The sequence below is a fragment of the Dendropsophus ebraccatus genome, chromosome 1, assembly GCF_027789765.1.
Source record: "Dendropsophus ebraccatus isolate aDenEbr1 chromosome 1, aDenEbr1.pat, whole genome shotgun sequence".
Classification (NCBI taxonomy): Eukaryota; Metazoa; Chordata; class Amphibia; order Anura; family Hylidae; genus Dendropsophus; species Dendropsophus ebraccatus.
This window is the reverse complement of record NC_091454.1, coordinates 108,347,078-108,368,069: the sequence shown is the minus strand read 5'-3', so window position 1 is coordinate 108,368,069 and position 20,992 is coordinate 108,347,078. Positions and strand designations below refer to the sequence as shown.

The 20,992-nt window shown below is 43.4% G+C and overlaps 1 protein-coding gene and 1 long non-coding RNA gene across 3 annotated transcripts in view; one reads left to right on the top strand and one right to left on the bottom strand.

The window, feature by feature from the left end:
- The window catches only part of LOC138796887 (uncharacterized), a 44,723-nt gene extending 41,955 nt beyond the window's left edge, over window positions 1-2,768 (bottom strand). The window contains exon 1 of the long non-coding RNA XR_011363836.1: window positions 2,595-2,768. This is a non-coding gene — a long non-coding RNA (uncharacterized lncRNA). The remainder of the gene's footprint in view (window positions 1-2,594) is intronic.
- Window positions 1-20,992, top strand: part of CADPS2 (calcium dependent secretion activator 2) — a 424,688-nt gene that overhangs the window by 329,829 nt on the left and 73,867 nt on the right. For both annotated transcript variants that reach the window (XM_069976609.1, XM_069976601.1), the window contains one exon: window positions 5,088-5,243. In XM_069976609.1, the coding sequence (XP_069832710.1) occupies window positions 5,088-5,243 (156 nt within the window). The remainder of the gene's footprint in view (window positions 1-5,087; window positions 5,244-20,992) is intronic.

Sequence of the window (20,992 nt, the reverse complement as noted above, 5' to 3'; positions counted from 1 at the left end):
GTTTTAAATAAAAGTATTTATAATAAAAATAGTTTAAAACCTACCAGGTCAAGTATACCTAATAATTGTTGTTAAGTGTTAATTTATTGTACATTACAGATCAGAAATTTAAAATTAAGTGCAATAGTGCAAAATGCTGAACAGGTTCATTTTCCACAATAAAAAAAATGTAGTTATGAGTATGTGACATTTTGTAATAAATGTGAAAGTTTTCATAGAGTCAGTTATGTAGATTGTTTTATGTATTTATCCATCTATCTTTTTGCGTACATAACAAAGAGTTTAAATTATACTCACACATGTTTATTTTTTATTGTTTTATTTATATATATATATATATATATATATATATATATAAATATAATATATATTTCTACATTTTGTTTAGTTTAATCAGTATATTACCTGTCTTGTTTCATTACAGTATTTTATTTTGTTTTTAAGTGGTTCTATAATGGTACATTTGGGGCATAAGAACTTCAGGTTTGGGAGATGTTAGGGAGTGTAATGTGCTATGTGAAGTGCTCTGTGTTTTGCTTTGATTGGTCTACTGGGAGTTTTAGCTCAAGGGATAACTTGGCTAGACCTTCAGATCCCTGCACATTTGCTGGCACCGAAAGTGACAAACAACCTTAAAGAAAAAGAGGACACTGGAAGGAAAAAATAATTTTAATTAACTTAGTGGAGATTACTTTTTGTGTACTTTACTTTTCCAGTGTGTTATTGAAAAGATGATTCAGTTGGCAAATGAAAAAAAGTATAATCTTAGATAACTAATATTAGGTGTCTTTTACACCTCCCTTATATGCTATTTTCCTGCAGTATATTATAGTACCAGCAAAGTGAATACGATTTTAAGAAATTTTATTCACATACTGCAGAAAAAATATCTACAGAAATTGACCTCAGAAAAGGCTTTAAAACCTGCAGCATGTCAATTTATTTATAATATTTATTGCAGATTTTGCTCATTGACTTCAGTAAGGAAGTAAAAATAAACAACACATCTCCATTGATGCAGACTTTACTGCAGGAATGCAGCAAATTCAACAGTAAATTCATCACAGAGTGGTAACCCAGTTTACCTAGTTACAGCAGCAGTCTCAGGATATATAACCACTGTGTGTTAACCAAGCTTTTCCAGTTCCAGCAGTAGTTACAGAATATATCATCACTGGGCGCTTACCCAGCTTTTCTGATCTCAGCTGCAGTTTCAGAATGTATTGTCACTGAGCAGTAACACAGCTTTCCTAGTCTCAGAATCTATCATTATTGGGCGTGGCAGGGGCGTGGTGGTGGCAGGGGTGTAGCTAGGATTCATGGGGCCCCATAGCAAAAAACTGTATGCCCCCCCCCTCCCCTACACACACATGTAAATATATATATATATATATATATATATATATATATATATATATATATATATATATATATATATATTTGATGATGTGGCAAAAAAAAAAAAATTCTCTTGTGGCCAAAGGCAGAATCTTGTGGTTATATACATAGGTGCAGGAGCAGACTACCTTTTGCTTAACCCTTTATTTACTGCAGTGTGTAAGTGACCCAGTGTTCTCTTACATGCTGCAACACAAAAAAGGGTTAATACAGAAGACAATTAGCTCTGATAACCCCTGACCTCTGCGGGAACTCAGAGAACAGAGGTCAGAGGTTATCAGAGTAGTTAGTCAGAGAGCTAATTGTGTTCTGTATTAAACCTTTTTTTGTTTTGCAGCATGTTAGAGAGCACTGGGTCACTTACACACTGCAGTAAATAAGGGGTTAAGCAAAAGGACACAGGAGGCTCTTATTTTCCCTGAGCCCCCTCCCTCCACGGACCCCATAGCAACCGCCTTCCCTGCCTCTATGGTAGCTACGCCACTGGATGGTGGTGATGATAATAATATATATATACCTACTTATTAGACCTAACAGAGTTCTGTCTAACAAGTGAAATGATTTTTGGTGGAGGTCTACTGTTTTGTTCACATCTTAGTATGACATGAGTGCCAGAATAATCTACAGAGAGAAATACCGTAGCTGTGGTCGACACTCAAAGCTTAACGTAAGGGACAGAACAGCATTTTGATGAATTAAGCCAAAAATTTGGCCCCTCAAACAACTGCTGATTACCATTAAACTAGCATTCAACTCTGCAGTAATTTTAAGAGGTCCATAGTTTTTTTTATTCTTCCTACAATTTTACAAGGATCTCTTCTATCCCTTAAATCAAGCTTTGAATGTTAACCTGAGCCCATTCTGTTTGCAGTTTTTTTTTGGTCAGTCTTTAATGAGGTGTGATCAAGAAAACAGGATACCTTGATGCACCCATCACAGACGCCCAAACTCTGACATATCGCACCCCAAAAAATAATAAAAATTTTTAGAACAGCAAAGTAATACAGTTAATCAGCAGTGATATAACCCACATAATTAAGAAACAAATGGTGTTGCCAGTGATCGCAGGTATGTCAGGAATAGTTCAACTATGAATGTGTTCTACAGGGAGATTAACTCAAAAGATGCCCAAATTCTCTGTTGTAACTGTTGTATGTTAGGATGAAGCCGTCTGAGCTAAAAAATATTCTACATACCTTGACATATATGTAATTTTTTGCAATACATGCAATGCCGGAAGTAATCTCTGTTTTCTGCCAGACTCCAAATCCCTTTGAAATTGTGTTGCTAAAAAAGGACTCTTGCAGGAGTCACCTTCTGTTAGTTCACAATCATCCTGTTGATTCATAAACTGTCCAAGTACACATTGGGGGAGATTTATCAAACATGGTGTAAAGTGAAACTGGCTCAGTTGCCCCTAGCAACCAATCAGATCCCACTTTTCAGTCCTCACAGACTCTTTGGAAAATTAAAGGTGGAATCTGATTGGTTGCTAGGGGCAACTGAGCCAGTTTCACTTTACACCATGTTTGATAAATCTCCCCCATTGTGTATATAGTGTTCACGGTGGTGTCAAAGAAAATAGGGCCTATGATGAACAACCAAGACATTGTGCAAAACATGCAAACTGTTTGTTCATAGAAGGACTTTTGGTGAGTGTTAAGATGAGCAAACCTCAAGTATGCTCAGGTTCATCCAAAGCCAAATGTGCAGCATTTGATTACCAGTAGCTGAAGAAGTTGCTTTCCTGGGCTGTATCCATATTTTCCAGGACTCACTAGGACTCTATCCAACAACTTCAGCTATCAGTAATCAAATGCCACACATTTGGGAGCAAGGCATCAGGGAACAGACCGAGTATACATGTCAGCGTAGTGCCAGGCGGCTTCAGAGACTGGTCAGGCAATCCAAGTCAGCAATGGGAAAGGCAGGCAGTAGAAAAGAGGGTCAGACAGAAATCATAATCCAAAGGACAGGCAAGGGTCAGGATACATGGTTATACAGCAGAAGCGGGTGACAGATGCCCTAACTTGGAATGCTATACTCCAACAATGCTCAGGCAAGTATATGGCAGGTGGAGCTAGTTTAAAATAGGTGTAGATGGCACTACCAGGTGGAGACAAGCTGGTTTACCACATGTTCACCCTAGTGGCCAGAGGTGTCACTGCAGCAGAAGGCAGAAGAATACGCTGGAAGACACAAGCAGCCCCAGGACAAGCATGGAGCATAGCAGAGGAGCAAACAGGACTGCACTGCTACTAGTGAGTCTTGTGTGGCATCATTACAGCATGCTCAAGGCTCACTCCTCTCAAGTCAGTGGCAAGGCTCATGGGTGTTTTTTGAGATAATGTTGCAAATGAAACCACCCCTAATCCGAGAACCATTTGATGTCCAATCTTCCTTCGTTGTTCCTTAAAAATGCCTGGAACCAGTGACAGTACTTGGCTTTTTTTTTCTCCATTTCACGCACTTAAAGCTCCTAAATGACAATAACATGATATGCATACATATGCGCAGTCTATTCACTCCAGGCTTTATGTTACATAACCTAGATGGACTGTCAAAGCGAGTCTGTGGGGTCTTTCTAGGTCAAAAACACAGAGCAGGGAGAAGAATTCTCTGACCCCTGATCAAATTAGATCCCAGACTACACTCCTAAATTATCTCAGACCCCAGACCAAATCCTAAATTAATAAAGACCTCAAATCAAACACCCTAAATTCATTCTCACCTCAGATAAGACCTCTAAATGAATTCAGACAACAGATCACACAGACTGCTTCCCATACTATCTTTCTCACACAGACTACTCTCCCTATACACACTCTCCCACACAGATTGGTTTTCTTGCTCCACCTTACTTACAGACTCTCTTTACTTCTTTTTATTACCTTCCGCCACAACAGCAATTTTCTTCCTCTGTGGCGTAGTAGGATACTTTTGTCATGTGACTATGATGTCTGCGGGTCTATTGGCTCCTGTGGTTTGTAGGCGTGCAACAATGCTGCGTTTTTGCTGCAATTAACATTCAATCACAAAACCATGTTATGTGGAAATCGCAAAAAAAATGTAGTTTTTTTCCTGCAATTTTGAGTTTATCTGGATGAGGGATACATTTAAGGGGAGGAAATGGCAGTTTAAAGTAACCCTAAACAGTAATTTATTGCTATCTTATGCAAACAAATTGGTAGGGGTGGCTTGATTAATTTTTTTTCTAGTTTAAGGTCAGGATACTTTTGAATATAAATGTGGTTTTCAAAACTGATCTTTGAGGACAGACTAAAGGGTGAATTTATTATAGCTTGTATGCTAGAAAATCGCTATACAAACGTCATACATTTTTGCTCATTTGCACAAAAAAAAAAAAAAAAACATTTTTCAGCTGTTTTATGCAACACTCTCCACTTTTCAAAAAGGGTGGGGGCATAGTAGGAAGGTGCAGCCTGACATATGTACTATAATTTCCTCTGGCATGAATTATGATGAAGATGAAATCTACGAAAGATGCTTCCAGGTATAAATTTTAGTGTGTGACGCACGGACAGTCACCATCGCCTATAGCTATTAATATAATGATCTTTAATACATTCCCCCCTTAATTTACTGTGTGCTTACTACAGGCAGCATAACAATTTGGCATTGAATTTATAATTTTTCAGCAAAAGTAACATGTACAATTTTGCATTTAGGAATGGATCAGCAACTTCAGAAGATTTGTTCTGGAAGTTGGATGCTCTACAAGACTTTATCCATGATCTACACTGGCCAGAAACAGAGTTTGCCAACCATCTGGAGCAACGACTAAAATTCATGGCAAGTGATATGATAGAAGCCTGCGTTAAAAGGTTAGCTATTCCAATACTTAATTATAACAGCTTACATGTTAGATAAATACTAAATTAAGAAATAAAGCTTTAGAAAAAAAAGATTTACTACAATTCCAAAGTAAATAAAAAGTTACATTACTTTGTAAGTTATTACCAGTTTGACAGTGTTCCTCTGAATTGGTAATGGACTCCTAGAAGAGGAGGAAAATGTCTGGAGAGCCATCCTTTTAATCTCCGACTTCCTCTCTCTCTTCCCCTCCCCTCATGAGACAGAGTTCACATTAGCTCTAGTACAGATTTGGGCCTGGTTTAGTGAAGAAAACAACTCTTAAGCCGTGCCCTTCACTATACTCAGAGCATATAATTAAAGAAAAGAGCGGCACTTGTTCATTAGGTAGGCGTGCGAGCAGTGTTTTACTTTGATCAAAAGTCCCAGATCCATAAAAATTTCAAAAAGTCTGCAGCATACCATGGTATAACGAATGAAAAAAGTGTTTTATTCCATCCAAAGGTAAGGCTACATTTGAGCTCTCTCACAGAGCCATTATCAAGCAGTGCCTCATGGGGTCAGTGATATACATTTAGAAAGTCAGGAATAATTAACCCTTAGACGACGCAGGGCGTATAGTTATGCCATGGAAGTCTGTCCCCAGATGACCTAGGGCGTAACTATACGTCCTGGGTGTTTCTCCGGCTATGAAGCGCGCTCCGGAGCGGAGCGCGCTTCATAGCAGAGCGCGCTTCACAGCAGGTGAAGGCCGGCTGCAATCAGCAGCCGGGAACTCACCGGTAATGACAGGCTGCAGCGATCTCGCTGCCGCGTGTCATTAACTCCTTAAACGCTGCAACCGCGGCGCGACCGCGGTGCTTAAGTGTAAGTGACAGGGGGAGTCCCCTGTTACTTACCGATCTGGACCCCAGTGTGATCGTTAAAACGGACCACCGGAGGTCTCTCACCTGCCTCCGTGCGGTCCGATCGGTGATCTGCTGCACTAAGCCTGCACAGGCAGGCTCAATGAGCAGATCACCGATAACACTGATCAATGCTATGCCTATGGCATAGCAATGATCAGTAAAGAAATAAAACAAATGTATGTAAAAGTCCCCCAAAGGGACTTCAAATGTGAAAAAAAAAGTTAAAAACACTTACACACTACCCCAAAACCCCTCCCCCAATAAAAGTCTAAATCACCCCCCTTTCCCATTATATAAATAAAACATATAAAAATAAATAAACAAATAAACTTATACCATAGTGTGCGTAATTGTCCAATCTATTAAAATATAATAAGCGTCATTGCGAACGGTGAACGGCGTAGACGAAAAGAGGGAAAGAAGTACCGATTTAATGTTACATTATATATAAAAAAAAAATAATAAAAAGTGATCAAGACGTCCAATCTTCACAAATATGGTATTAATAAAAACTAGAGGTCATGGCGGAAAAAATGACGCCCCATACAGCCTCATAGGTGAAAAAATAAAACTGTTATAAGCGTCACAATAGTCCCTTTTATTTATAATTAATTGCCAAAAAAAAGGATTTCATTTAAAAAAATATATATAACATTAGAGAATCGGTGTAAACCTGCATATGGTTGTGTTCGGACTGACCTATAGAATAATTGTATCATGTCGCTTTTACCATATAGTGCATTACGTAGACACAGGAACCCCCCAAACGTTACCATATTGCATTCTTTTTTACGATTTCACCTATTTATATCTTCATAAATAATATATTTGGGATTCCGTCATACATGTTATGGTAAAATGAATGACGCCATTACACAGTACAACTATTCCTGTAAAAAACAAGCACTTACATGGCCTGTAGATAGAAAACTGAAAGTGCTAGAGCTCTTAGAAGGGGAGGAGGGGAAAACGAAAACACTAAGATCAAAATTTGCGCGGTCCACTGGGTCATTTTGGGCCTGGTCCTCAAAGGGTTAAAGAAGTCCAGCAAAATTTTTTATTAAAGTATTGTATTGCCCCCCAAAAGTAAGGGTCCATTTACACAGAAAGGATATCTGACAGATTATCTGCCAAAGATTTAAAGCCAAAGCCAGAAACAGACTATGAATAGAGATCAGGTCATAAAGGTAGGACTGAGAATTCTCCTCTTTTCAAATCCATTCCTGGCTTTGGCTTCAAATCTTTGTCAGACAATCTTTCTGTGTAAATGGACCCTTATACAAATCCCCAATATACACTTATTACGTGAAATGCTTATTAAGTGCTTTTTTCCCTGCTCCTACTACTGCATCAAGGCTTCACTTCCTGGATAAAATGGTGATGTCACGACCCGACTCCCAGAGATGTGCAGGCTATGGCTGTTGGAGAGGATGATGGCAGAGGGATGCTCAGTGTCCCCCCAGTGCCCTGTGTCCTTCACTGTCCCCCTGCCATCATCCTCTCCAGCAGCCACAGCCCGCACAGCTCTGGGAGTCGGGTCATGACATTACCATGTTATCCAGGAAGTGACATCATCATTTTATCCAGGAAGTGAAGTCTTGATGCAGTAGTAAGTGCAGGGAAAAAAGCACTTTATGTGCATTTCCCGTAATAAGTGTATAATGGGGATTTGTATAACTTTTGGGGTACAATACAAAACAACACTTAAAAAATTTTGACAGACGTCTTCTTTAACATAAATCAATATTTATAAACAGACTTTTAGACATATAATGGCTGGGTTTACACACACAACAAAATGAAAGCTACAGTATCTTACAAAAGTGAGTATACCCCTCACATTATCGTAAATACTGTATTACATCTTTTCACAGGACAACAGTAAAGATAAGTGGACTTTTCAAAACTTAAAGGGGTTGGCCACTTTATAGTAAAATAGGTCAGTACAAAGTATTAGTAAGTGTACTCACTGTATATACTGACAGCAGCTCCCTGTGTACCTCATAGAGCTAATATCAGACTCCCCTCCTCCAGGCTGCCCTGCTCTGTGGTGTTTCTGTCCATAAAATGGCCGACATGGAGGAGCATGTGACCATTCCCAACCCCTTGTGTCCTCCATAGACATATACAGGCTCAGTGGTGGACACAGGGGGGCGGGGCATGGTCACATGCTCCTCCATGTCAGCAATCTTATGGACCAAAACACCACAGAGCAGGGCAGCACAACCTGGAGGAGGGGAGTCTGATTTTAGCTCTATGATGTACACAGGGAGCTGCTGTCTGTATATACAGTGAGTACACTAATACTGTACATTGAGCAATTTTACTGTAAAGTGGCCAACCCCTTTAAGTCATCGGGTTCGCTGAGCATTGCCGAAAAGTTCAGCTTCGTCTTAACCAAACCTTATATGAACCGTAATGAAACAGCTTTCGTTTGCAGCTACAATAGTGGGACTATATAGGCAACGTTGCCTATTTTTCTCCTGATGACGTAGCTGTGGCAACGAAACATGTTGAGAGGGGGCATTTGTTTTTGTTTTAACTGCATATACCCTTGCTCTAGATCTATCTAATAACTGGCTTAGCTCTCCGGACTATAGTTAGATAGGAGGACAGTTATATCTCCATTAATTAGATATTGTCACTTGCAAGCATAGAGATATGTGATTTTAATCTTTTTCTCACTATATTATTTTATTTGGAATAATTAAAAGTTATATTTTATATAGTGGGGGGTCTTTAAAGCAAGGGGTTCTGTACCCCGGGCCAAGTGTCAGTGGGTTGAGATTTTAATATGAAAAATGTATCAAAACTCACACCAGAAAACCGTTGTTAACACCTACTGTATAGGGAGCTGTGTCTTCTTCCTTTTTTTCTGCCTCTTAAGTGCTGCATCTCTGCCCCTGTGTTTGCACCCCTCTATGAAAGTGAAAGGAGACTCAGGGAAAGAATGGAGAGTGGTGGGTAGCGTGGTGCAGGTGCTCCCAAATGAGCTGGTTACCCATATTCCAGCAGTGCTTTGATGCCTTTGGCGGAGCCTGAGAAGGAGACAGAGTCATGGCAAGCAGTGCCCTCATCATCACCACCACCTAGCTACCGGATGGCTATCAAGTCTGGCTGGGATGAGAAGCCAGTTGAGCACCCTCCAACTGCCCTTAGAGGCAGATCAATAGTTGGGCTACTAAGAAAGCAGTCACCCGCACCTGCACGAGCACCATCCCCTTCTAGTTCACCCCTGTCTTCAGAGATGGGATGTACAGAAGGAGCAGGAATGGAACGTTAGAAGACATTTAGAATGCCTGGACCTAGGTGAAGTGTAGACTGAGCGGAGATTAGTTACTCTCCAGGAGTTTGACAAATACAAAGGGGTATGTCTTCTCAAGGGGTCTTTAGCATGGCCATACCCTATTTGTTGGCAGGAGCAATGTAAAAGACTACGTCCAGACTACCTGCATAACCTAGAACCCGGTGAGAGGTTGGAGTAATATTCTAATGCAAGTGCTCGTGGACGGTGGGCTGCTGCAATTACCCAGCTGGGTATGTTGTCACCGGAGCCTTCCTCAAAGGAGTGGGAAAATGAGCCCCAGCACCCATCCTTTAGTCTGCTTGCTGACTTTCTTATGGATTATCTTTAGAAGAGGCTTCTCCTGGGGTGACAGCCATGTTGACTAATTTGATGCAGTGTGCACCGTGTGCTCTGAGCACTGACAGGCTGACCCCTTTAACCCTCGAAGCAATGCTGCCAGCACTCATACATCTATTTTTTAAAAGACAACCTCTGGATATGATGCCGAGCATGTGCACTCAACTTCTTTGATTCACTGTGACAAGGTCTTTTTTATTTCACTGAAGATCGTATAAAAATGTTTTTTTACCTTTTTTTGGCTTTGTAGTGGAAGCTGTGTGATAGCATGCATTACTAAGCTGGGGGCTTAGAGTTAGCACATAGAATTGGTAGCACTACCTTCACCATTTACTTATTACCCTGGTATCTACTGCCGCCAGGGGTACTGGGAAGAGATAGTTACCATCAGGCCCTAAGCGCCAGGAAATGATGGTGCATTACTAGGTGTAAGCAGACAGGTATTAGGTTGGCAATGGCTCTTGCAACCCTGGTAGTGCAAGGTTGCTGCTGTTTGGTTTAGTATCTGGATGGATATAGAAAAGAGGGGAATTATCTCAAAAGGAAAAAAAGTATGAGGTACTCTCTATTTTCCATAACCAGCTAGAAACAAAACCAAGCAGCAGCACCCTGACACTACAAGACTTATTTTGGCCATTGTCAACCTAACGATACCAGCCTGTTGCTGCCACCCAGTCCTGGAAAGTTGATTTTAGATCATTCAGGCCTGAAGATATATAGCTTTTTCCAGTACCCCTAGTGGCAGTGGGCAGCAGGGTAATAAACCAACAAAACACAACAATCACTGAACTCAGGGAGAACAGTGAAAAATTCCAATGGAGTACTCATTTACAAGTCTCCATTGATTGTCCCATACAAAATTTAAATATGCAAAAAAGGGGTCCGTGGAGCCTCAGTTACGAGTCTCAAAACACGGGAATAGCCAGATATCCCTCTCTCCAGAGAAGGAAGCCCATTGCCAAGGGGTGCCTCCTAGTGGGGAGAGCACCAAACCACCCTGATACGTAGTCCCTCAGGTCCTCACTCTGTTGCGAGCTTTAGGACCTAAATAGGGAAACACCAGGGTGGCCCCTGTGAGTCAAAGTCTAACTCTGTGGCGAGTATAACGACATAAGACAAGGGTTACCAAGGCTAGGCATCCATCCACAGACTGCAGTTTCGGGGTATTTGCCCCTCGTCAGTGTGGAGCAGGATTCTGGCTACTGGGGCAATGATAAATAGACCAACAAAACACAACAATCACTGAACTCAGGGAGAACAGTGAAAAATTCCAATGGAGTACTCATTTACAAGTCTCCATTGATTGTCCCATACAAAATTTAAATATGCAAAAAAGGGGTCCGTGGAGCCTCAGTTACGAGTCTCAAAACACGGGAATAGCCAGATATCCCTCTCTCCAGAGAAGGAAGCCCATTGCCAAGGGGTGCCTCCTAGTGGGGAGAGCACCAAACCACCCTGATACGTAGTCCCTCAGGTCCTCCCTGAGTTCAGTGATTGTTGTGTTTTGTTGGTCTATTTATCATTGCCCCAGTAGCCAGAATCCTGCTCCACACTGATGAGGGGCAAATACCCCGAAACTGCAGTCTGTGGATGGATGCCTAGCCTTGGTAACCCTTGTCTTATGTCGTTATACTCGCCACAGAGTTAGACTGTGAGGACCTGAGGGACTACGTATCAGGGTGGTTTGGTGCTCTCCCCACTAGGAGGCACCCCTTGGCAATGGGCTTCCTTCTCTGGAGAGAGGGATATCTGGCTATTCCCGTGTTTTGAGACTCGTAACTGAGGCTCCACGGACCCCTTTTTTGCATATTTAAATTTTGTATGGGACAATCAATGGAGACTTGTAAATGAGTACTCCATTGGAATTTTTCACTGTTCTCCCTGAGTTCAGTGATTGTTGTGTTTTGTTGGTTTATTACCCTGCTGCCCACTGCCACTAGGGGTACTGGAAAAAGCTATATATCTTCAGGCCTGAATCATCTAAAATCAACTTTCCAGGACTGGCAATGGGCTTCCTTCTCTGGAGAGAGGGATATCTGGCTATTCCCGTGTTTTGAGACTCGTAACTGAGGCTCCACGGACCCCTTTTCAGCAGGGTAATAAGTTAGGGGAAGTTAATGCTATTAATTGGCTATATCCATGTTTTCCAGGACTCTCTAGGTCTGCATCCAACTTCTTCAGCCACCTGCTGAGACTAATAGTTCCATTAAACCAAACACACCCAACAACCCATCCCCCACCCAAACCCCCTAGGGCAGTGTTTCTCAACCTGTGGTACATATAGCTTAGGGGGTACGAGGAACAGGTTGAGGGGGTACGTGGGAGGTGTAAAAAAAAAACAACTTTTCATTTTAGCGCCAGGACATTGCCATCATGTCCTCATGCCAATCACCACCGCTCTTGGCTCTAAACACCTGGTGACATAGGGGCTTGGTGATGCTGCTTGTGCCTGATTTACCATTGTAAAAATCTATACCTGCTCAGACTTGTAGATTAAACCAAATATAATGAAAGATGTGCACCTCTATAGAAATCTGCCATGGGGCATGTCAGCAGGGGTTTAGGTAAGACTGGTATACAGGTACTCCGGTCTTAATAAATCCCCCCTGATGGGCCTACAGTTTACCCGTTAGTCTGTAAGTGTTTTTATGGCAGCCACTAAGGCTTCTTTAGCTAGGCTGCTGCTTTTAAAGGGATGTCACGACAGCAGGACTTACATGCTAAAGGCCACCAATCCTGGTGGTTTAACCCATTATATGCATAATGACTAGAAAAAAAACTGTGCAAGAATCAAGGTAAGAAAATAACTTACATTCTCAGCACCCAGTGCGCTATAGTGGCATATTAGCAGGTTAGATCTGTACCATCTGTACTGCGCCCACCAAAAGACCTGTAAACCACGGAATCACCTGTATGTAGTCTTATGGTTTTCTCATATTATAGCCAAGTAGAAGATGGAGACCGCACTTCCAAAAAAGTTCACACTTTTATTCACACCAGATGCAACGTTTCGGCTCAATGTGTAGCCTTTCTCAAGCAGTGAGAAAGGCTACACATTGAGCCGAAACGTTGCATCTGGTATAAATAAAAGTGTGAACTTTTTTGGAAGTGCGGTCTCCATCTTCTACTTGGCTACTCTACACGAACCTGGGTCCGGTTTGGTGAGACGTGCACCCCCATACCTTTTTTTCTAGTGCTGCTGAACACGTTTTTTGATTTCTCATATTATAGTTTTTGTTTTTTTTTTAAATATCCCTAATATTATTAATAATCTAAATCCAGTTTATTGTACTTATTATGAAGCCGAGAGGCAGTGATCACTCTGATGATGGTCAGTATAGTAAATAGATATGCAGACAAAAAACGAAGCAACACCAACATGAATTCAAATTCTTTATTCAATATGCAACATTGTAATTAAATATTACCGGCTCTTGAATAGTTGACCCGTTGACTCTCAGGTCAGGTCTGGTGGAGACCACAGAACGTGCTGCAGTCATTCCCACCCGTCCACTATTATCCTGGTCTGAGAGTAACCGGACCTAAAGATCCAGAGGAAGGCGAAGAAACCCCCCGGAGAGTTTTACCTCAGGGGGGAAAAAAATTCCTTCCTGACCCCACAAGTGACCGGATCTCATCTCCCTGGATCAACTAGCCTGCTGCATACAGCTGTATATATTATATAGGATGAGGAGACCCTTCCTGTATGTAACGAATAAAAGACAGAGACATTAATGCTGCACAATATGTTGTCCCTATAGAAATATAATAATAATAATAATAATAATATACATCAATATTATATACAATACATGTCCTGCTCCTAACAGCTTACAATTGATATAGTTCTGGAGACCTGCCCTTAAGAGTTTACAAGCTAATATTCACAATACATGTCCTGCCCACAGAGCTTACAATCTAATATACAGTACATGTCCTGCCCACAGAGCTTACAATCTAATATATAATACAATCTCTGCTCCTAAGAGCTCACAGAGTAACACAGGCCCTCCTCCTAAGAGCTTACAGGCTTATATTTAGTACATGACTACATGTCTGCCCCGAGGAGCTTACAATCTAATGTACACTACAGTACCCCACCCCTAAGAGCTTACACTGCAATGTACGATACAGATGTGGCCAGTGTTAACATGAACACGATGAAGCATTTCATGGTAACAGAAGCTACATGTGTAGAGGCCCTGCTCCCACAAGAGCTTACAATCTAATATACATTCTACATCTACATTTACATCTACATCTACATTTTACCACACAGCAGACATACAACAGAGAGGGGGATTTCTACATAAGAACAGCCATTTTAAAGGGTTTTCCAGGGAATGATGGCCAATGCTGTGCATAGACCATAACTCAACTTTCCTTGGAAAACGCCTTTAGGCTGGGTTCACACTATGTATATTTGAGGCTGTATTTGGTCCTCATGTCAGGTCCTCATAGCAACCAAAACCAGGAGTGGATTGAAAACACAGAAAGGATCTGTTCACACTATGTTGAAATTGAGTGGATGGCCGCCATATAACAGTAAATAACTTCCATTATTTCAATACAACAGCCGTTGTTTTAAAATAACAGCAAATATTTGCCATTAAATGGCGGCCATCCACTCAATTACAACATTATGTGAACAGAGCCTTTCTGTGTTTTCAATCCACTCCTTGTTTTGGTTGCTGTACAGCCTCAAACATACAGCCTCAAATATACGTAGTGTGAACATAGCCTTAGGGTGCATTCACACCTACCGGATCCGCAGCTGATTTTTATGCTGCGAGTTTGCAGCGAAATCAGCTGCGGATCCTGTACTGTGAATCTCAATGGGTCCCATACACGCAGCCTGCATGGGACCCGGCCCCTTTAACCCCATCCCCCCGCACGCCCGATCGCGGGCCCGCCACCCCCCCCTCGCGCCCAATCGCACCCTGGCCCCCGCGCACGCCCGATCACAGCCCCGGCCACGAGCATATATCACCTGCTCAGGCCGTGGCTGTGTGCATCACACAGCCACCGCCCGAGCAGGTGATTTATGCTCGGGGCCGGGGCTGCGATCGGGCGTGCGGGGGGGGGGGGGGGCGGCAATCGGGCGTGCGGGCGGTGCGGGGGTTAAAGGGGTCGGGTCCCATGCAGGCAGTGGATCCGCTGCGTGTATGGGACCCATTGAGATTCACAGTACAGGATCCGCAGCTGATTTCGCTGCAAACTCGCAGCATGAAAATCAGCTGCGGATCCGGTAGGTGTGAACGCACCCTTAAAGTGACTGTACCACCAGGCCCAGGCTATAGCACTGGAGGCGGGCCAACCCACCCTTAGTGGGAAGAAACCCCAGCCCCTCCATGATGCTGATGGGCAGCGAGGAGAGCCGGGAGCATCACACAGCCACGGCCCGAGCAGGTGATGTATGCTCGGGGCTGGGGCGGCGATCGGGTGTGCGGGCGTTGCGGCGGTTTAAGGGGGCCGGGGCTGTAAGCATTAGAATCAATGGAACCCTATCATTGAGGGGTGTGACACCTATGCAGGAATGGTTGTGGAAGGGAGGTATATTTCTCCTAGGTTCCTCTCCTATGTCAGCTAACAGCCCAGGCCTCTCACCTGCAGGGTAATTAATGAAGCTTCTCAGAGGGCGGGTATATAAGAGAAGCCAGGAGGGCAGATAGCTCTCTCTGGCTGGGGACACAGAAAGCCTGTCTGTGTGAGAGATTGGTGTGAGTAGTAAAGGTTGCTTAAGTGTTTTGTAAGCTGGCAGGGAGCAGCTTTTCCAGCTGATAGTCAGGATATCTGAATGTATAGTAAGTGCCGGACAGGCAAGGATTTTCTTTCGTTGCTGTTTTATTTTATTTTCTGCTTGCAACCTTTTAAATAAACCTGACTACGTGTCGGATTGCACCTATGTATGCTGTTGGCCTCATTTGGATGAACCAGATACGTGTCCTTTGACCCCAGCAAAGGCGATCCCAGTGACTTATATCACAATTGGTGCTTCGGATGCGGGCAGCACGTTAAAGTATCTGAGAAAATGGAGGACGTGGTGAACGCCTTGTTACGTTCTACTGCAGCCCAGCAGGAGGCAACCAGAGAACAACAGCGTACAAACGCTAACCAGCAAGAAGCAAACCGCTTGCTGTCTGAACAGCTGAGAACATTAATAGAGACCACAAGTAAAGACCGCCAGACACTGCAGGAGGTGGTACAGCAGGTGGCAAGCCTGCCTGTGGTATCGCCAGAGGCACAGCAAAGACCAATTCATGTGAGCCAATATTTGCAAAAGATGACACCGGAGGATGACGTGGAGGCTTTTATTACTACCTTTGAAAGGACTGCATTGCGAAATGCCTGGCCCCGAGCACGCTGGGCTGGACTGCTTGCCCCGTTTCTGGCAGGAGAGGCGCAAAAGGCCTACTTTGATCTGGAACCAGAGGCAGCCCAGGACTTTGATAAGCTTAAAGCCGAGATCCTGGCTAGATTGAGTGTAACCCTAGCTGTCAGAGCCCAGAGAGTACACCAGTGGACTTACAGAGTGGACAAACCTCCACGTTCGCAGATGTTTGACCTCATCCACCTGAGCAGAAAGTGGCTACAACCAGAGGTGTTATCAGCACCTGAGGTAGTTCAACGGATCGTCATGGACCGGTATCTACGGGCACTACCCCCAGCACTGAGGAAGTGGGTAAGCCATGGTGACCCTAAAACAGCCGATGAGCTGGTGGACCTTGTCGAACGTTATTCGGCGTCAGCAGAACTGCTGAGCGATACCCAGCATCAACCTTCATCTACTCGGATGACGAAATTTCTAGGTGTTCCTGGTAAGATTGTTCCGGGGTTTAAGGGCGCTGGGAAGAATGTAAAGACTTACAGTGTGGATAATGATGAGACTGTGGGCTCCGCAAAGCCTAAAATGCCTAATTATGGACTAAGCAAAGGTCCTATAAGGTGTTTCCGTTGCCACGAGTTGGGTCATATTGCGATGAACTGTCCTGTAACTACTGAACCTATGCAATGTGATGTTGCCTTTTTGAAAAAACGTATGTCAATGTTTGCTCAGTTGGTGTGTACTGCTGCATGCTCAGATGACTCTAAAAAACATCTGTGTGAATTGACAGTGGATGGTAAAAATGTGATTGCATTGCTTGACTCGGGGAGTGTGGTAACTCTGGTAAAGGCCAAGCTTATCAGTCTTCCAGTCAGTCAGACACTTTCACAGTAACTTGTGTGCATGGGGATACATGTGAATACCAAACTACAATTGCTTGTGTTACAACTCCCTATGGGTCAGTGTACCATAAGGTTGGGCTAGTCCCAACTTTAATGCATGATGTTATTCTGGGAAGGGATTTTCCATATTTTTGGAAATTATGGGAAAGCAAGTTGGTGACTACAGAGAGTACACCTTCCATAAGCCCAGAACCATTTGAGGTTCCCCCACAAGAGGCTGTAGTTGGGGTTTCGTCAGAAAGGCCCACTACCTTCCCATTTTCTGTTATGGCAGGGGACTTAGAGGAGCCATCCTCAGAGACTGAAAATGAAGGGGGCACACAACAAACTATGCCTGACTTAGAATTCAGAAAAGACGACTTCCAGACTGAACAGTTGAGGGACCCTACACTTGTTTGAGCTAGGGAAAATGTAAAAGTAGTGAACGGGGTAGCTGTGGAGCCTGGGGCTAGGCTAGCTTTCCCATACATGGTCCTGGAAAATGAATTGCTGTATCAAATTGACAAAAAGGGTGAGGAAACTATACAGCAATTAGTTGTTCCTAAGGCCTACAGGAGGACAGTTCTGGATCTTGGCACATGGACACATTGTTGGTGGCCACTTGGGGATCCAGAAAACGACAGAGAGAATATTGCTGAGGTTTTTCTGGCCTGCCATGCATGGTGACATAAAAGCTTATTGTGAGTCATGTCCTGAGTGTCAGGTATCTGCGCCTATGCCTCATTTTCGTAGCCCCTTAGTACCCTTACCAATCATTGAAATACCTTTTGAAAGGATTGGGATGGATTTGGTAGGTCCCTTAATAAGGTCTGCACGGGGTCACCAGCACATTCTAGTCATAATGGATTATGCTACACGTTATCCTGAGGCCATTCCTTTACGCAATACAGCATCTAAAACCATTGCAAAGGAGTTAGTCCAGGTATTCAGTAGAGTGGGCATTCCAAAGGAAATACTGACAGACCAAGGGACACCATTTATGTCTAAAGTAATGAAGGAACCTTGCAGGCTGTTTAAGGTGTCACAGTTACGTACCTCAGTCTATCATCCCCAGACAGATGGTTTAGTTGAGAGATTTAATAAGACTCTGAAACAGATGTTGAAAAAGGTAGTGGACAAGGATGGCAAAAACTGGAATTTTTTGCTTCCATATCTGTTGTTTGCTGTAAGAGAAGTACCACAGTCATCCACAGGGTTCTCACCTTTTGAGCTGGTGTATGGTAGACATCCTAGAGGCTTATTGGATGTGGCTAGAGAAACCTGGGAAGGGCAGGTCACCCCCTACAGAAGCGTGATAGAACATATTTCACAGATGCAGGATAGGATTTCAGCAGTCATGCCAATTGTAAAAGAACACATGGAACGGGCTCAAGGAGCACAGAAGATGGTTTATGACAGGGGTGCTAGGGTCCATTCGTTTTCCCCAGGAGATAGAGTACTAATTCTTGTCCCTACAGTGGAGAGCAGATTCCTGGCCAAATGGCAGGGTCCATTTGAGATCATTGAAAAGGTAGGGGACGTTAATTATAAAGTGTACCAGCCAGGGAAAAGTAAAACAGAACAGATTTACCATGTGAATCTGATTAAACCTTGGAAAGAGCGTCAGGCCCTGGCTGCAGAGCTTAACTCACCGGTCCGTAATGAGTCAGTAATACCTGAGGTGAAGGTAGCAGAGTCCCTATCTGATGGGCAAAAGAAAGAGGCTAGACAGTTGGTCCTTCATAACACAGATTTTTTTTCTGACAAACCAGGGCAGACTCCACTTATAAAACATGACATCATAACTGAACCTGGAGTAAGGGTACAGGTAAAGCCCTATAGAATTCCTGAGGCCAGGCGGCAAGCAGTCTCAAAGGAAGTGAAAGAGATGCTGGAGTTGGGAGTGATTGAGGAATCTCATAGCGAATGGTCCAGCCCTATCGTGCTAATACCAAAACCAGATGGTACCATAAGATTTTGTAATGACTTTAGAAAGCTAAACTCCGTATCCAAGTTTGATGCTTATCCAATGCCACGAGTGGATGAGCTCATAGACCAACTTGGCAAAGCTAGGTACATAACAACTTTAGATCTGACAAAAGGGTATTGGCAGATTCCTTTGACGAAGTCTGCCAAGAAAAAGACAGCATTTTCCACACTGGATGGTCTATTTCAATATGTAACTATGCCTTTTGGTCTACATGGTGCTCCAGCGACCTTTCAGAGGTTAATGGATAGAGTGCTGAAGCCACATAGGCAATATGCTTCAGCCTATCTTGACGACATAGTGGTACATAGCCCCGACTGGCAAACACACCTTTCAAAAGTTCAGGCCGTCATTGATAGTTTGAAGGAGGCAGGGCTGACTGCGAACCCTAAGAAATGTCACATTGGGCTAGAGGAAGCCAGATATTTGGGGTACATAATTGGAAGAGGTATAGTCAGGCCTCAAGTTGACAAGATTGAAGCAATTCAGAAATGGCCCCAACCAATTAATAAAAAACAGGTGAGGGCATTTCTGGGAGTTACTGGGTATTATAGACGCTTCATACCCAATTTTGCAGCCATAGCAGGTCCCCTGACTGATCTCACCAGGGGAAAAGAGTCAGTGATGATAAAGTGGAACCCTGAAGCAGAAAGAGCCTTCCGAACACTGAAAGCGTCTCTTTGTTCACAGCCAGTGTTGGTCACTCCGGACTTCAAAAAGGAATTTGTGGTACAAACAGACGCTTCAGAGGCGGGAATAGGGGCTGTCTTGTCTCAAGTCAGGGATGGAGAGGAACATCCAGTGTTTTATTTAAGCAGAAAGTTAAATAAACATGAGAGAAACTATGCAATTGTTGAAAAAGAATGCTTGGCCATCAAATGGGCTCTAGAATCCCTCAAATATTATCTGCTGGGAAGAAAATTCAGGTTAGTCACAGACCATGCCCCCTTAAAGTGGATGAACCTGAATAAAGAAAGGAATAGCAGAGTAACTAGATGGTTCCTAGCTCTTCAGGCATACAAATTTACAGTAGAGCATAGGCCGGGAAGCCTACAGGGCAATGCCGATGCATTGTCTCGTGTGCACTGTCTAGTGGTTACTGTTGCCCAGTCCCACTGGCCTGAGCAGAGGGGGGGGATATGTGACACCTATGCAGGAATGGTTGTGGAAGGGAGGTATATTTCTCCTAGGTTCCTCTCCTATGTCAGCTAACAGCCCAGGCCTCTCACCTGCAGGGTAATTAATGAAGCTGCTCAGAGGGCGGGTATATAAGAGAAGCCAGGAGGGCAGATAGCTCTCTCTGGCTGGGGACACAGAAAGCCTGTCTGTATGAGAGATTGGTGTGAGTAGTAAAGGTTGCTTAAGTGTTTTGTAAGCTGGCAGGGAGCAGCTCTCCAGCTGATAGTCAGGATACCTGAATGTACAGTAAGTGCCGGACAGGCAAGGATTTTCTTTCGTTGCTGTTTTGTTTTATTTTCTGCTTGCAACCTTTTAAATAAACCTGACTACGTGTCAGATTGCACCTATGTATGCTGTTGGCCTGATTTGGATGAACCAGATACGTGTCCTTTGACCCCAGCAAAGGCGATCCCAGTGACTTATATCACAGGGGCTAGAGTTTCCTCCCACTAAGGGTGGGTCGGCCCGCCTCCACTGCTTCTGCCTGGGCCTGGTGGTACAGTCACTTTAAGGCCATTTTCACACGTGTGTCCAGATGGGGTGTTTACTGAACTCAATTTAGCTCCATGTGTGAACAAGGCCTCAGTGAAGAGCTCCCTATCTGGATGCGTCTTCTTCAAGCTGCCAACCTGTAAATAACAGCAGAAGCCTCAGCTACAACTGTATATTCTGCACCATGTGTGACATCATGAGCCTTGTGCTTGTGATGTCATCATAACTGCCGCTGTTGTTTATGTATCAAGCTCACAATCAGTGATAAGTGCTCAGCCGTGATTGGTTGCTATGAGCAACAAAGGACATTAGTGCTCAGCTGTGATTGGTTGCTATGGGCAACAA